General features: G+C 45.0%; 1 protein-coding gene across 1 annotated transcript; it reads right to left on the minus strand.

Annotated features, from left to right (window-relative positions):
- Positions 1 to 3,230: 3,230 nt before the first annotated feature.
- On the minus strand, positions 3,231 to 16,758 carry TMEM169 (transmembrane protein 169). The gene is made up of 3 exons (XM_028742598.2): positions 15,851 to 16,758; positions 8,913 to 9,350; positions 3,231 to 4,507 (listed from the first exon to the last, which is right to left on the minus strand). Exons 2-3 carry the CDS (start codon positions 9,214 to 9,216, stop codon positions 3,885 to 3,887), a joined length of 927 nt encoding a protein of 308 aa, XP_028598431.2. The 5' UTR covers positions 9,217 to 9,350; positions 15,851 to 16,758; the 3' UTR covers positions 3,231 to 3,884.
- Between the last annotated feature and the right edge of the window lie 2 nt (positions 16,759 to 16,760).

The raw sequence follows: 16,760 nt of genomic DNA on the forward strand, positions 1-16,760 counted from the left end.
GTCAGGCCATGAAGAACCAAGAAACTGCTTGGGAATGGAGCTATGCTTGAGCCTTGAGAGACAGAGAACATTTTATTTCCTGATCTACTGTAAGGCACCAGTATGCAAACTAGAAGGCTCCCAGGTCTCACTTAAATAATATGTGCAATTAAGAATGAGGGAGGGGGAGAGGTCACAAGGGCAGATATTTGCTTAGCATTTTCCTAACTTTTTTTTTTGGGGGGGGGGAATCCCAAGGTTTAACAAAGGCTTTTTATCACAAACTTTGAAAGAGCTTTTTATTTTAATCTTATGAAAGACAAATTTGTCTTCCTATACAAATTGGCTGAAACCCTGTTAAAATCATCTGATGAACTGTACTAGGACAGTAACAATGATAAATCTTCTGTGTCTGGTTTCTCGTATTTCCTGATGTTCCAAAACACATGTAAGAAATGCCACCAACTTCAGCAGAACATTAATCTGTAATAAAAATGGATTAGGTTTGAAAGAAAGGAGATCAAGAAGGTCTATGTCTCACTGCAGAACGGCTTATGGGAAGGTTGGCGAGAGGGGGAGTGAAAGCATCTCAAGAAAGAAGGTAGAAGAAAAAGGTAAAAAAAAATGATAACTACAGCGTCAACATCCATAGCACTTTAATATAAGTCAAGGAAGGAAAGGGGAAAGGGTACACATTTGAGGCCAAAGATCAAGGCGGGACAGAAATATATAAATAAATATTAGGGGGAAAGTATTTAAATCTCCCAATACAAACATGGGAGTAACTAGACACATTCAGCTAGGAAGCGTCTTTGGGGAAGTCCAGCAAGTTAACAGTGGGTGCCTACAGATGTATCATTGAAGCAGGAGCCACCACAGAATTTACCCTGACTTCAGCCACACTTTAAATCAGAGGTGCGCAGCCTTCGACCTTGCATGATCTACTTTCGTTTTCACTAGAACCTCAAGATGCACCAACCAGAGCCAAAAGTGAGAGTGAACATGCAAGGAGAATTAAGTGTACTTCTCAGCACATACCCAATCAAGACATTGCGATTAATGTAATAGAACTGAGCTCACAAGCCTTTCACACTAAAATCCAGTCCTGGTTTTCCAAAGGTTTCCCTTTCTGGAGCCTAATTTACCAGGGTGGGTGGTACAGGGAACTATTGCAACTTATCTAGAGCTCCACCAGTAGATCCTGAGATACATTCTGCCCACTTCTAATATAAAATGATGGATGCACATATCAATGGCTAAAACTCAGATTTAGTCATCAGTCTTGCACCTCCTGCTGCCATGTCTTGGGCAGGTTGTTGACCTGTTAAAGAATAATTTATTAAAACTTAATATACATTTGTGATTTTAAGTGTTCCTGGTCACCTTTTTTTTTATATAAAAAGGTCTTTTTGAAGTTGCAAAACTGCTCTGGACAGGGGAGGAATGGATTGGTAATGTCACTGATATCAGCCAGTCAGTGCTGTGCGCAGACACCTTATGATACAAAATTGCAGAATTGTCGCCCCCCCCCCCCGCCCCAGGTTGATCAGGAAAGAAAATACTGTAAGTTTATTTGAACAGAATGTGACAAACATACTTTCCAAAAGGCACCACTCCTCAAATAGTGTTATATCTGAAGACACCCAATGGCACACAATCAGCATACATTGTGAGTGGAGGAAGGAAATTACATTGTGCTTTTCAACTACAGCATGGCTTTTAATAAAGTTAGTAAGCTTTACAGACACTTTGCAGCATTAGGCGACTAAAGCTTGTGATAAGAGAAGAATCTACAGCTCAGAAAGGCGTACCAAAGGCAAATACAAATAGCACCAGCACTTGGGCTCAACCTTGCTTATCCCACAGGGGTCAACAGATCAGGCCTCCCCAAACTGGTGGTCTCCAAATGCTCTGGACTCCAGCAACCATATCGGTTGAGGCTGATGAAAGGGAAGAGCCCAGCAACATCTGGATGGCACCTGGGTTGGGGAAAACTGCAGTAGACTAAGGAGCAAGAAAGCCCAAGAATGCATAGTAGAAAACAGAACATTTATGTAGGTGCTGTGTAATTACCAGCCCCAAATACCACAGTATTTGCCCTACACAAACAGTAAGAAAGAGCACTCTATTGTAGCATTTATGATATCAATTCCCTCTCCCCCATTATATAATCTGTGCAATCAATAAGGCTTGTGCTAATTAGTTACACAAACATACAACTTGATTTACACGTGCATCTTTTTGTACAGGTTCCCCACCCCCACCCCATTCCATTATATTATATTAAGGAAAACTTCTAATTCAGCTTGGCTAAACTAGACACTAGAGTTAACACCTTTTAACAAACATTACATAGATTTAAAATTTGTGGTGACTAAATGGGGGCGGGAACAAGCCACTGAAAAACTCTTTGGGGGTCAGGTAAAATAAGGAAGGGACTGACAGGGCTTGGAGAAAATTCCTTCCAGTAGCACCTTAAAGACCAACTAAGTTAGTTCTTGGTATGAGCTTTCGTGTGCATGCACACGAAAGCTCATACCAAGAACTAACTTAGTTGGTCTTTAAGGTGCTACTGGAAGGAATTTTTTTTGTTTTGACTATGGCAGACCAACACGGCTACCTATCTGTAACAGGGCTTGGAGAGTTCAGGTTCCTCGCTTCTTTCCCTGGAGACAGTTCTTGGGACTCTAGTTTTTAAGACAGTGTCCTACAGCATCACAGGCTATGGGTAGTTGTGCCTGGGCCCTGTCTTAATGCAACATACTTGGTGCATTTCAGATTGCAGTCATTATCCATAGCACCTGTTAGCTCCTGCTTTCCAACACAAGGAAGGCAGGCATCAAGTGGAAGATTGCATCTGCGTCTTCACACTGGAAGATCCAGTTTGCAAAATAAAAATGTTTGGGGGCAAATTTTATTATTTCCCCGCCCCTCCCAACCAAGCAACACCCCCTGCCAAACAACAGACTTTTTGTCACTAAACCGTGCGCTTTAATAAAACCCAACAAAGAGCACTGATCAGATCAGCAATATTATTAGCCAGTCATGAATGGTCATCTTATAAAGAATGGGAGATTCTTCACCCAGAAGAATTGGCACTTCATAGTCGCTTGAGAATCTAAATGCCAGTGTGTACAATCAGTAGACTTGAGTGGCAAAGCTGTACCTGGGCTGAACCATATCAGGCAGTGGATAGGGAGTGAGGGTTGGATGTTATCGCGCAAAAAACAAATTCCTACACACACAGGAGAGACATGTCAGAAGAGTTTACTCTTCTCAATTATGTGCTGCTTTTGAATGTACAGGAAGACATTTAATGTATTCAAACAGGCGACCCTTCATCTGTAGCCTAAAGTGGCATAAACTGGGTCTGGGTAGGTCAGGCATAATAGGAAATCATCAGCTAGGTTGGAACTTTTCTTGAACACTTTAGCTTTTCACAAGAAGATGATTTTTGATGGAGGCAGGGTGGGGAATGTATTAAAAGTTGCAATCACCCCTTGGTTTTGAAGTGGTACCCTCTAGGAAGGACTGTCCCCCTTTTCTCCCCATGCCCCACCCCAAATGTTTGAATTGGCTTTTTTTCCTAAGACTCGACTGTACAGTGGTACCTCAGGTTACATACGCTGCAGGTTACATACACTTCAGGTTACAGACTCCGCTAACCCAGAAATAGTACCTCGGGCTAAGAACTTTGCTTCAGGATGAGAACAGAAATTGTGCTCCGGCGGCACGGCAGCAGCGGGAGGCCCCATTAGCTAAAGTGGTGCTTCAGGTTAAGAAGAGTTTCAGGTTAAGGAACGAATTAAGTACTTAACCTGAGGTACCACTGTACGTGCATGCCTCCCGAAGTACATCTGCAATGCAAGTGAACATAAAAAGTTAGAGACACTTAAATCAAAGGCTCAGACAGCTGAAATCTCTTCACCTTGGGCTGAGCCTTTGGCTGACAAGCTCCCGGAGACATTGTCAGAATCTAGTAGCTCAACAATGCTGTACGGGGAACAGTCTTCCAGGCCCATCTTGCTACACAGCCAGCCACAGAATCCTTTCTCCATATCCCTCACGGCATGCCACCAATCCCCAAAGGCCCACGAGATCTGTGTCACTGCTGTGTAGAGGCCCAAAGAGAAGGACACCACCATGATGATGATGGGGTAGAAGATAATTAGGAAAGGGCAGAAGGTGATTTTGTGCCAGAAGGTCCTCTCTTCATTGTAGACCAGGAAGACATTGTACCAAGCAATGGTGCCATAGTAAAAGGACACCACAAAGGACATGATGAAGATGACGGGGAGACAGGTGAGGCTCCAGAGAAGGACATGAGGGCCTTTAGAAAGCCCAACCTCACAAGCTTTTTTCCCTTCAGGGATGTCCGTTTTGGGAGGCTCTTTCGACCTGGCCAGTTCTTGCAGCTCCTTGTCAGTGAGTGTAACATGAATGTCCACCATCTGGCCTTTCTTCTTTCCTCTCGTGATGGTGCCAGTTAAAGTAACGTATCTGCTATCTAATGGCATGGCCCAAGAACCTAGGAAGAAAGAGAAACTAAATCAGTTCAAGACAGAAAACTAAAGCAGAACTTAATGGCATTTTCTGCAGTGTTGTAAGAGTATTTTGGAAAACTGCAAAGAATTGGTTTTGGTTTGGTTTTACCAAAGCTTCTGACTTTACAAACACAACCCTAAAAGATGCAATGTTGTTAGCTCTGCACACAGCATATAAACGGTACATAGGTTAATCTTTTAGGGTTGTGCAGGTTCAAGGAATCCTGTCTCAGCACAGGGGAAAACTAGGTAATTTGCTCCAGCTATTTCACACTTATTCAGCAAGATGCTCATTTCAGGAGCTCTCGCAACAACACATTTCAAGCAACTGAACCATATAGCATGCCTTAAAGCAAAATAAAACAATGTGGGGGCAGCTGACAAATTGCTAACCAATTCTTTCTCTGCACCAAATAGTGACACAGTATAAAAAGCTGCCTTCAGCTTCTTAGGAAGGATGGGATAAACATTGAAATAACACAACAGCTCAGTGATAGGGCACCTGCCTAGCAGGTAGAAGGCCCCAGGTTTAATCCCCAGCATCTTCAGGCAGGTCTGGGAGAGACCCCGACTGAAACTCTGGAAAGCCTCTGCTAGGCAATGTATACAGTACTGAGTTAGATATAGACCAATGGTCCAACACCATATAAGGCAGCTTCCTATGTTCCTGTGCAGAATTCCTAACTGACCTGGGAAAACCAGCCATGTTCTGCACTGCCCTTATGTCTTTAATGAGCCAGTGTGGAGTAGTGCTTAGAGGTCAAACAAGGACTTGGGAGACCAGGGTTCAAATCTCCACTCAGCCATGAAGCTCAATGGGTGACCTTGGGCTAGTCACCACCCCTTAGCCTAACCTACCTTACAGGGGTGTTCTGAGGATTAAATGAGGAAAGGGAGAAACAAATACATCACCTTGTGAGGAAATCAGAAGCTATGCTTCCATTTAAAATTAACTGCTGCATCCTAATACTAAACTGTGGCTCACTCAACTGTGGTTTCTTGAAATAGCCCAGCTTCTTAAATTATGATTTCAAGTTGGCTTGTTTCAACAAACCATAGTAGAGATTAACCATGGCTTTGTTAAGTTTGGATGGCACAGCAAGGTTTCTTGTGGTTACCATTTGCTCACGTGCTGGTGAAATAGCAGGTGGAAAAAACATGCTGCTTAAAGATCAGAAAGCTGAAGTAAGAATAAAATGACAGTTTTCATCATGGAGGGATGTGGACAGTGGGGAACCGTACAATTTAGCATTTATAAATTATCAGGTGTGAGGGGAGAACAAAGTTTGTGAATGACACTGACATATTCAGGATGATGAAATTTAAAGCAGATGGGGGAAAGGTCCAAGTTGATCTCTCAAAACCATGTGAATGAGCAAGAAAATGAGATTTTTTAAAAGTTATGCAAACAGAGACCAATAAAATAAAGTTTTTAAACTGTTTATGTCTATCCAGAAAACTATGCCTTAGGATTGTTGTGAACAGTTTGCTGAAAACTGTCAACTCAGTATGCAGTGGCAGTGAAAACGGCAGAATTATTAGGAAAGGGATTTAAAACATTAAGTAGAACAATGTCTTACATCAGGGATGAGGAACCCATGATCCTCTAGATATTGTTGGACTACAACTCCCATCAGCCTCAGCCAGTATGGCTAATTGTCTGGCACAAACAGAGTTGTAGTCCAACAACTGAAGAACCACATCTTCCCCATTCCTGCGCTATATACTGTATATGGAATACTAGTACTAGTACTAGTCGGGTTTCCTAATATCACAGAGGATTTCTATTAATGGTAAAGATATAGATAACGGTACAGAAAAGCACCATCAAAGCAATTGGGGCTCCTCTGTGAGGAGAACTAGTGTTTCATTATTATTTTTTGTTTAGAAAAAAGATTACTAATGGGAGACATTTAAGGTTTATAAACAGTCCTCAGGGAGTGGGACTGTAAATTCTGAGTCATTTTACTCCAGGGAGGTCTGTGAATTCTCAGTCACTTTGCTAATTTAGTTATTTGTAATCCAATTAACATAATATGCTCCAGCTATCTGCTCTTTTATGCTTATTTTGTATTTTGTATTTGTGCTCTGAATGTTTATACCTGATGAAGAATGTGTAGTTCAAAAGCACACAGCCACGAATTTAAATATATGATATTTACTCACAGGTAAGGCCCCCTGTGTTCCATAGGATTATCTCCCATGCTAGTGTGCATAAGGCTGAATGTTAGTCCAAAAGACATAATTAATAAATCACACCCACACACAATAATGTGACATTGAGTGTGTGATTAACAAGGGTTTTAGGTGCACACAACACTACGTATGATCAGGCTGAAAACTTCCTGGTTTTATTTCCCCCATATTTCTCATCAAATAATGATACAACTCTACATTGTCACAACTAAGAATTACGTTTTTCCAGACACCAAAAGCAGGAAAAACCTCTGGATTTATTGCACAAATGTTGGAGACACCAAAGGCCAAGAAATAACTCATCATTTGAGAACTGCTTCTGTTAGGGCAAGAATAAATGGAGAAAGTTTAGTGAATGTGTGGGATTAATGATTGTTTGGCTATTTCACCTAAATGGCTGAAGACAAAGACCAGGGATAGAATCTGTGGTGGTGAGAATGGTGTGGCTGCATCTCCTTAAAAAGATGCAAAGCAGAGCTAATGGATAGCTTGAAAAGCTGGGACTAGAGTGTAGTATAATGTAGCAGTTGAGAATTTTGGACTAGGGAAGACACAAGATCTGCCCACACTGGAAGAATGGCAAACGCAACTGATAGACTACATGGAGCTGGCCGAGATGACTGGCAGAATTCGAGACCTGGGAAAAGAGGAGGTGGAAGAGGATTGGAAGAAGTTTAAAGATTACTTACAAAGACTTTATAAATTGTTTGAATGTTAAGATAGTGCATGAAAGGAAGGAATATGGCATCAGCAGCCTAGATGAGAAATGTATGAGAATAACTTGAAATATAAAGATGAGATTTGAAGTAATGTTATGCCTAAACTAAGTAGTTTAATATTTGATGGAAACATTTAAAACTAGAGGCATAACATATCAGAATTAGAACATAAGATCTGAAATAAGGTAATAAATTGCGGAACATAATGTTTGTCTGGAGAACGCAGGAAAGGGTGACGTGAGGAAGTCCAGAGGGTTATGAAAAAATGTATGAAAGGCTGTGATTTTCTATTTTTTTATTTTCTATACTTTCTTTGTTTGTTATATGTTTGGTGACTTTCTTTTCTTAAAAAATGCAATAAAAAATTAAAAAAAAAAAAGAGAATGTTGGACTAGGACCAGGGAGACTGGGGTTCAAAGCCTCATGCAGCCATCAAGCTCACTGGGCCAGTCACTGTCTTTCAGCCTACCCCACAGGGTTGTTATGAGGATTAAAAAGGGAAGGGAGGCGCTCCTTGGAGGAAAGGTAAGAAAGAAATGTAATATTTATTTTTTTTATAGCTCAATGGCTATTTTGAATATGCTTGAAAGCCAAGACTCAATTTATTTATTTTTGAGACTTTGTCTTAATTGCTCCAGGAACCCTGAAAGCTCAACAGACCTGTGAGTGGGAACCTGCTTATCTGAGAATACCATACACTGGGACAAACACAGGAGGGTGAGGTTGGGGGTCTTAGAAACTAACCTAATGACCTTGGATCTAATGGGTTCAGCTCAACAGTTAGCATCACCCACTTATAACTTCAAGATGAAAACTCAGCAATATAAAGTGAAACCTTGCACACCTAGGATTTTCACGATTAACAAGGCAAGTCCAGAGGTAGCGACTATGCATTGCCAGAACTCTGCTCTCTACATGACCAACTGCTCTCAAGGTTGGCCACCTGGGTCATATGCTTCAGTATGAATAGACAGGGATCATGTTGAGACCTTGTTATTGAATAAAGAACCAACTGCAAGATATACAGTGGTACCTCAGGTTACATACGCTTCAGGTTACATACGCTTCAGGTTACAGACTCCGCTAACCCAGAAATACTGCTTCAGGTTAAGAACTTTGCTTCAGGATGAGAACAGAAATCGGGCTCCGGCGGTGCGGCAGCAGCAGGAGGCCCCATTAGCTAAAGTGGTGCTTCAGGTTAAGAACAGTTTCAGGTTACGTACGGACCTCCGGAACGAATTAAGTACTTAACCTAAGGTACCACTGTAGCAGTGTTTGGACTTTGACTACCCTCTGCAAGCTATTAAAAGGGTAGCTGATCACCCACTAAAACTCAGCAGCTAATGGGTCAAAGGCACACTGCGTGTAACACTTCCCATTGTGAAAGAAGCCAAGGAAGCCCCTTTCCTCACACTCTGATAAGGCAGCAAAGCGTGCCTGATGAATCACAGATCACTTGGTCTCGGGCATTTACCATCGGCAGAGTGTCCCAAGAACTTGGAACCTTCCTCTGAGCTTCTCTCGCCCCCATCCTCCTCCACCTGTTCTTCATCCACCTTGTTCTCGTTCCCCGATCGGTAGACGATGATCGATTCTGGGCGGGACTCCTTCTTCCTCTTCTTCCGCCTCTCGGTGGTGGCTTCTCCATCGAAGGTCACTGCAGTAGCTACAGCCCTGCGCAAGGAGTTGCAGTGAGGGCTCTGCGCCCCACCCTTGCCCTCCCTTACAGCAGGCTCCTCCGCCACCCCACTGCTACTTTGGAGGCTCTCACTGGGCATCTTGGCAAGGGAAACAAAAGAAGTCAGCTTCTTCGGTACTTATGAGCTGTCAACACTGATATGTAGGAGTCGGTGCTCCACCTAACAGCAGCAACCATTTCACGGCACAGAACGAACACGTTCCACGCCTAACCCTAAAAATGGGAGAAAAGGGAAGTAGCAATCAGTACACATATAAATCCAATCCACTTATTAAACGAGGAGTAGTCATGCAGAAGTTGATGGTTTATAACTCCCACTATCTCAAATGGATGCGGCTGATGGGAGCTGAAATTCAGCAATATCTGGGGTACCACAGATTCCACATCCCTGCATCAATCTGGAAGCAGCATCTTAACTCTCAGGAGGCATGTACAAAGTCCGTTTTGGGGGCCTAATCCCAATTTTGGGGTAACTTCAATCCTAAAAAAGCTCAACAACTTCAGCCAGCTCTCATACATGTTCACTTCATCAAATCTGGCCCTCTTTGAAAAAAGTTTGGGCACTCCTGGCCTAGAGGGTGTTTGCTAGGAAAACACAGAGAACTTTTAAGAGGTAGTGAAATCAACTGTTATTGTGCATAATTTTGCTGCTGTGCCTTCAGGGATTCCTACTGAAGCTGTTGAGCTTTTGGAAGTTTTTGCCATTTGTTAACAGGGCTTTTTGTTGTACAAAGTAAAGGGAGATGTGGCTAGCTTTAGTCAACACCGAAGGCTATACAGTATTGCAATGTTCTTAGGCTGGCAGGGCAGAAGCTAATTAGCATTTCTTATTTACAAGAAAGACAAATTATAATCATGTTTCAACAAACACAGTGAACACATTACAGTGGATATGCTGTTGCTGCCCATAATATCATTAAGGCACTTTTCATTTAGAAAGTAGCAATTAAGTTATTCTGCAGATGAATGATCATGACTTAAACCAAGATCTCAATTTACCACCAATTAAGGTTCAGCAACTGGGGAAATATCCTCAGAAATAGATACACTGCCCAAAGAGACATTATAATTGTTATTCATTTTAATTTATGAATTTCTTCTCATGAAGCATCACAAAACAATTTCACAATACAATAAAAACACATATTGCATGCATAAATCACAGAATCGCACAGTTGGGAGGGATCCCAAGGGCCATCTAGTCCAACCCCCCACAATGCAGGCATCTCAGCTAAAGCATCCATGACAGAGGGCCAGCCAACCTCTACTTAAAAACCTCCAAGAAAGCAGATACTATTGCATATTCATAAACACATTTTCAAATCCAATACATGTACCAACAGAGATAAAAATCTTGAAAGCTTGTTGAAAGAGGAAAACTCTTTAACAGGCTCTGAAAAAAGATGTCTGGTGTGGATTGGGAGTGAGTAGCAGGGTAGGTGCCATCACATTAAAGCTCAATTTGTGTGGAATGGACATCCCTGATAAGGCAATATCTTCAGGGTACTCTTACTGAGTGCAGTGAATATACAGTATTTGGGTATCCTGGTCTCAAAAGGATTAGGGCTTTCCACGCAAGTACCAGACCTCCTTCTTAGCCTAGTGGCTAATTGCTTGCCAGTGTAATTCTTTCCACACCAGCATAATACAATGGTGAAATTCTATCCCAGTGATATTAGTCTCATTATATCTTCCCAAGACTAGCAGGCTACCAATAATGGCTCAAATGCCAAGGAAGGTCTTGAGGGCGACTCAAAACTGTGTTGTGGACAAATTTATGGATTACCGCAGGAAGGTGTTGGCTAAATTCAGGCAAAGGACTCAAAATCAGTGCTAACTCTCAACTTCCAAATAATAGAGCCAGTTTCTTAAGAGTCAGAACTTGAGCTGGGCCAAATCACTGTGTCTTAAAGTCTCATCTATCTCAGAGGGTTGTTGTGAAGCTGAAACAACACTCGAGGAGGAGAAGAAGAAGAAGAAGAAGAAGAAGAAGAAGAGGAGGAGGAGGAGGAGGAGTTTGGATTTGATATCCCGCTTTATCACTACCCGAAGGAGTCTCAAAGCGGCTAACATTCTTCTTTCCCTTCCTCCCCCACAACAAACACTCTGTGAGGTGAGTGGGGCTGAGAGACTTCAGAGAAGTGTGACTGACCCAAGGTCACCCAGCAGCTGCATGTGGAGGAGCGGAGATGCGAACCCAGTTCCCCAGATTACGAATCTACCGCTCCTAACCACTACACCACACTGGCTCTCGAGACTTGCGTTGAGTTACAAACTGTCTGTCGCTGGGCTAAATCAAGAGGAATATAAATCAATATATAAATATTAATTTAAATATATAAATATATATCAAGAAGAATATATGCCAGTGTGGTTAATGGTTAGAGTGCTGGACTAGGACCTAGGAGAGCAGGGTTCGAATCTCCACTCAGCAATGAAGCTCACTGGGTGACCTTGGGCTAGTCACCATCTCTTAGCCTAATCTACCTCACAGGGTTGTCCTGAAGATGAAATGGAGAAGAGAACCATGTACACAACCTTCAGATCCTTAGAAGATAAAGGTGGTATATAAAGGCAATAAATAAATAAATACAAGTAATAAATCATTGATGGATAACAGTTTGTTGCGTTCATATTCTCTTTTAAGAAGGCCAGAATTTGTAGGAACTTATAAAGGTTGCAGACTTATTTGCAGTTCAGTCTTATGCAGTTAGGTTGTGGACCATCCCGTTACACAAATTTATTGTCGATTCCGGCATATAAGACAACTTTTTAACCCTAGAAAAGAGGTTAAAAAGTCGGGGGTCGTCTTAAACACCGGGTATGGGCGGCGCGGAGCAGAGCCCGCCTCCTGCTGCTATGGCAGCGGCTCCGAAGCAGCAGTGGTGGCAGCTGGCTCTGCTCCATACCAGGAGAGAGCCGCCCGGCGCGGAGCCCAGGCACTGCTGCTTCAGAAGCAGCAGCAGGGACAGCAGGCTCCGCTCCGGGTGGCTTTCTCCCGGCGCGGAGCTGCCCAGCGTATTAGGCGACTGGGCATAGAAGACGAACCCCCAAATTGCAGCTACTAATTTTGGGGGGTTGTCTAATACGCCCAGTCGCCTAATACGCCGGAATTTACGGTAGGTACAGTCACTCCTAATGTTGTGTTAGGTTCATGTTGCGTCTTTTCGGCTTGCGAACACAGCAAACCTAGAAGTGCATACTTCTGGGTTTAACCCCGCGTGCACGTGCAGAAGCGTTCTGTGCGCTTTGCACATGCGCAGAAGCTCTCTATCGTGCTCCGTGCTTGCGCAGAAGTGCCATTCTAGTTGCAGACTTTTTGGGGTGCGAATGGCACCCCAGAACGGATCGTGTCCGCAACTAGAGGTACCACTTTATCCGTCAGCAATTATCAGTATTCAGAAAGAGCTGAGGAACATTTAGATCAGTGGTTCCAAAGCTATTCACCACCCCCAACCACTTGAAAATTGCTGCATTTTTTGGAACCACTGATCTAAATATTCTGAATATTGAATGAAATAAAATAAACAAAAACATCCATACATTAAAAATCAGCAGGAGCATTTTAGTGCTATGGATGTGTCTGTAAGTGTTGAACAAAGTTTTCTGATTTGTCATTATTCATCCTGCTGCTGGCCACATATCAACTCTCCACTCCTTTCAAGTGCCTTGTCAGTCTTGCTTTATTCCTCAGAGGAAGGAAAAATCTCCACACCCTCATCATTTCTGGTCAGTCTCGCCCCCCTTCTAGGCAGACAGCCAGGTTCCAAGAATGATGGAGCACCTGCTGCACCCACCCTTTCCCACATGCGCACCCACCTTTCTTCACACACATGTTGCTCCTCAGGGCTGCCACTGCAAATCACTTAAATGGAGCTCACAGAGCACACTTTGGGGACCCACACCTGACACAGAGTCCACAAATTGGAGGTGCAGAGAAATCTTTCTGAGGAGCTTACAGTACAAGATGCTTATATGGGGCTGACTCTCAAGGAAGTGTGCATAGAACTGTAGACTTAATTATATGAGTTCTAATAACTTTAAATCAATTAAATCTTAATAAGTATGTAGACAAAACACACACCCCAAAACCATTTTTTTAATAGAAGAAACTTATGGTACACATATGGTACTGAGTCTAAGCTTTTTTCCAAGGCATTTCCGGTGACAAATCTCACTGGGATGGAGTATTGGCACTTGTTTTATTTTGCTACCCAGGGCAGCTGTTTTGTGCTGATACCCATGACACTTTTATCAATACACAAGTACTAGCACTTCATTTTATTTTGTCAAAAGAGCACTGCCTATGTCCATTGCCCTACTCTGGATTTACACCTGGAGCAGCACTGGGCTCAAAGTATCATGGGCTCTTCTTTCAGATCTCCCTTATCTTCCAGGACTGACTCAAAAACATACCTTGGCAGTGGTGGAGGAAGGGGGTGCGGTAGGGGTGGTCTGCCCCAGGTGTTACCACTGAGGGGAGTGACAAAATGCTGGGTGGCACTCACTGCGGGGCCTGCAGCGCGCCCATGCCACGCATATCTCCTGGGAGAGACGTGGTGATTTGGGTGCGCACAGGCTCCGTGCTGCCCAAACGGTCTGCCCTCTGCCTCCCCCTCAGCTGTAGGGCAGCTGGGTGAGAGGAGGCAGGCAGACTCCTTGGAGGCCCCGCAGAGCGTCCTGCCCTGGCTGGCCCCACCCCCACAGGCGGCTGGCCCCGCCCCTGGGTGCTGCCCCAGGTGCGTGATCCGCTTGATCCACTGCTGTACCTTGGTGGAGGAACTGAAAGGTTGCTCATGGTTTGACAACAAGAAGAATTCCTAGGGCAGTGGTGTGAATGTCAGCTTCTTCCAACTCTGCAATTTTATGATTCTATGTTTGTATCCAGTAATTGAGAAGGATATTATTGTTGCTCCTTACAGTGGTGCTCTGGCTACTTAAAATACCTCTACGTCAAATCTGCCTAAGTACCACTAGCTGATGCATTAAGGTAAAGGTAAAGGGACCCCTGACCACTAGGTCCAGTCATGGCCGACTCTGGGGTTGCGGTGCTCATCTTGCTTTATTGGCTGAGGGAGCCGACGTACAGCTTCCAGGTCATGTGGCCAGCATGACTAAGCCGCTTCTGGCAAACCAGAGCAGCACACAGAAACGCCGTTTACCTTCCTGCCAGAGAGGTACCTATTATCTACTTGCACTTTGACGTACTTTCGAACTGCTAGGTGGGCAGGAGCTGGGATTGAGCAACGGGAGCTCACCCCATCGCGGGGATTCAAACTGCCAACCTTCTGATCGGCAAGTCCTAGGCCAGGGGTCTGCAACCCGCGGCTCCGGAGCCGCATGTGGCTCTTTTACACCTTTGCCGCGGCTCCGGGGCGGATACTAGCAAGGGGAGGAGGCGCATTGTGCGCCCCGACACTCCCCACTGTGGCGGGCACTGTACTGGGTGTGACGTCGCATAGGAGCGGTGCGTGCGTTAGTCACACACCGTCCCGAAGTCACCTTCCCAGTTTTGCGGCTCCCAGTTTTTTTTCCTTCGGAAACGGGTCCAAGTGGCTCTTTTTGTCTTAAAGGTTGCAGACCCCTGTCCTAGGCTCTGTGGTTTAACCCACAGCGCCACCCGCATCCCCAGCTGATACATTAGCCGTATCTATATTCTCAATAGCTGGTGGTTAACATACTGAACACCACTGCCCAGATTCTATATAGCTTTTAAAGGCGTTTTCCAGAAACACGCTGTTTCAGAACAAAGGGTTATTTCAAACCACAAACTTCAGGCTAGTGGGATCTACTTCATTTTTACCAGAAATCTGAGATTCACCAACGAATATCAGGTGCAAAAGTCATGCATTTAAATAACTATAAGGCCAGGAATTTAGAGTTTTCTCAGCACCAGTCTTGAATGAACTCAGTATCCTTCTACACAAAAATCCACATGGAACAGACTTTTGAAAATCCAAGTTACAGAAGAAGTGCTGGTAGAAAAACAGATTTGGGCAAGATGTCAGAAGCATCACAGTTAAAAGCTTCAAGTCCAGAAGGGCAGCATAATTTGCTGCCAATTTCCTCTTACAAAGTGATCTAACCTAAGTAAATCCCATTTAATTGACACCAATTGGCTTGGGAAGGAACTTCACAGGCCAGGTGCAGGAGGGAGGGCATTCATAGCTCAGATTTCATTAATAATAATAACTCAAATGCACAAACTCTTTCGACGTGTATGCCAGATTTTGCCACAAGCAAGCTTGCTTGCAAGGGGTGTGTACGTGTGGCTCTCTGTCCTCTTCTTTATAATGTAACAAATGATTTAGTTGCCGCTTTCCAGTATATATTGAGGAATCCGCTCTCAGGGAACTCACTTCCTATATGCCAGGTATGCCCTCAGATGGGATTTCTCCAACAACCCCACATAATCCCAAGGATCCCTCTGCAGTTCTGGAATAGTGAGCTCTCTTTAAAAATAGAACATCGGCCAGGAGCATCGTGGAAAGGGAAGGAATTTCACCAGAATGAGATCTGAGGGTCTCTTTCACAAGCATTCCCTGCAGGGAGCCGGCACTCCTCGCGTGACAGTGCGCACCACAGCCGCCCCATTTACCGAAGTGCTTGGGAGGGTGGGGGCAGGCGCAACATCTGGCTTGCGCTTTAAGTGGAAAGGGATGAGGATGCACGATCGCTTAGGGCCGACCAGTCAATCAAACCCTCGCGCTTACCTGCTCCTGCGAGATCAACGAGGCCTGCAGGAGGGGTGGGAAACTGTCTCTGCCGGGCTCCCCACCTTGGGATCATAGCATGAAAGGGGCGCCATGGAGCCTCTTGTCCCTCGTCTCCCCCGCTGGCAACCGGGTGGGTGGGTGGGGTAGGATGTGTCGCCGCCTCTTCTCCCACCACCCTTTACCCTGGCAAGGTGAATGCGGCCAGGCAAGGAGGAGCTCTCCTCCTCTCCCCTCGCCCCAGTGGCCCGTCTGCCCAGGAGATGGAGAGAGGCGCGGGGGGCGCCGGGCAGGTCCGCTTCAGCGACGAACGGCTGGGTCGCCGTCGGGATCCCTCCGCTTGGAGCTGCTCATCGCCGCAGTCAACGGGTCTCGGCATAGCTCGGTTGCAGCAGGCACGATGGCTGGGGCGCTGCTGCTGCTCCCTCTTTTCCCGACGGGTGAAGCCATCAACCCTCAGGCTGCGGCGCTGGGTGGGAGAGGCTCAGGATCCCATCTCTCCCACCCACCCTTCCTCTCACTGCATGCGCGCGGAGAAGCAAGCCACGATTCCCTCTCTGCGCGTCGAGGAAGAACCGGAGGAGAGGGGCGATCTCCCCCTCCCACCCTCCGTTCTTCCCTCTAGCTAAATGCAGGCAGCAGGGAAGGGGGCAGGCCTTTTGTCTTGCGAGGTAAAAAGTGGGGGGGGGGGGGGAGAGAAAGAAGGCCGCCGCCCCTTGCGACCCTCCACCCTTTTCTGGCACGCATGCAATAGGAGAAAGCGCGCTCCTCTTGGCAGCCTACTGGGTTGCACTGCGATGAGGACGCCCCGCCCCGTCGGGGCTACAAAGCCGCACCAATAATATAACAATTCTAATGCTAAGAATACTCTTGATGCTCCTGCAGCCTGCGCTTGCTTTGGTGGCTTAAT

The sequence above is a fragment of the Podarcis muralis genome, chromosome 1 (genome assembly GCF_964188315.1).
Source record: "Podarcis muralis chromosome 1, rPodMur119.hap1.1, whole genome shotgun sequence".
In the NCBI taxonomy this organism is placed as follows: Eukaryota; Metazoa; Chordata; class Lepidosauria; order Squamata; family Lacertidae; genus Podarcis; species Podarcis muralis.

Excerpts from the sequence above, each read along its gene's own strand:
- TMEM169 (XM_028742598.2), bottom strand. The coding sequence starts at position 9,216 with ATGCCCAGTGAGAGCCTCCAAAGTAGCAGTGGGGTGGCGGAGGAGCCT. Across the intron at positions 4,508-8,912 it reads CTTGGGACACTCTGCCGATG|GTTCTTGGGCCATGCCATTA; the intron begins GTAAATGCCCGA and ends CTTTCTTCCTAG.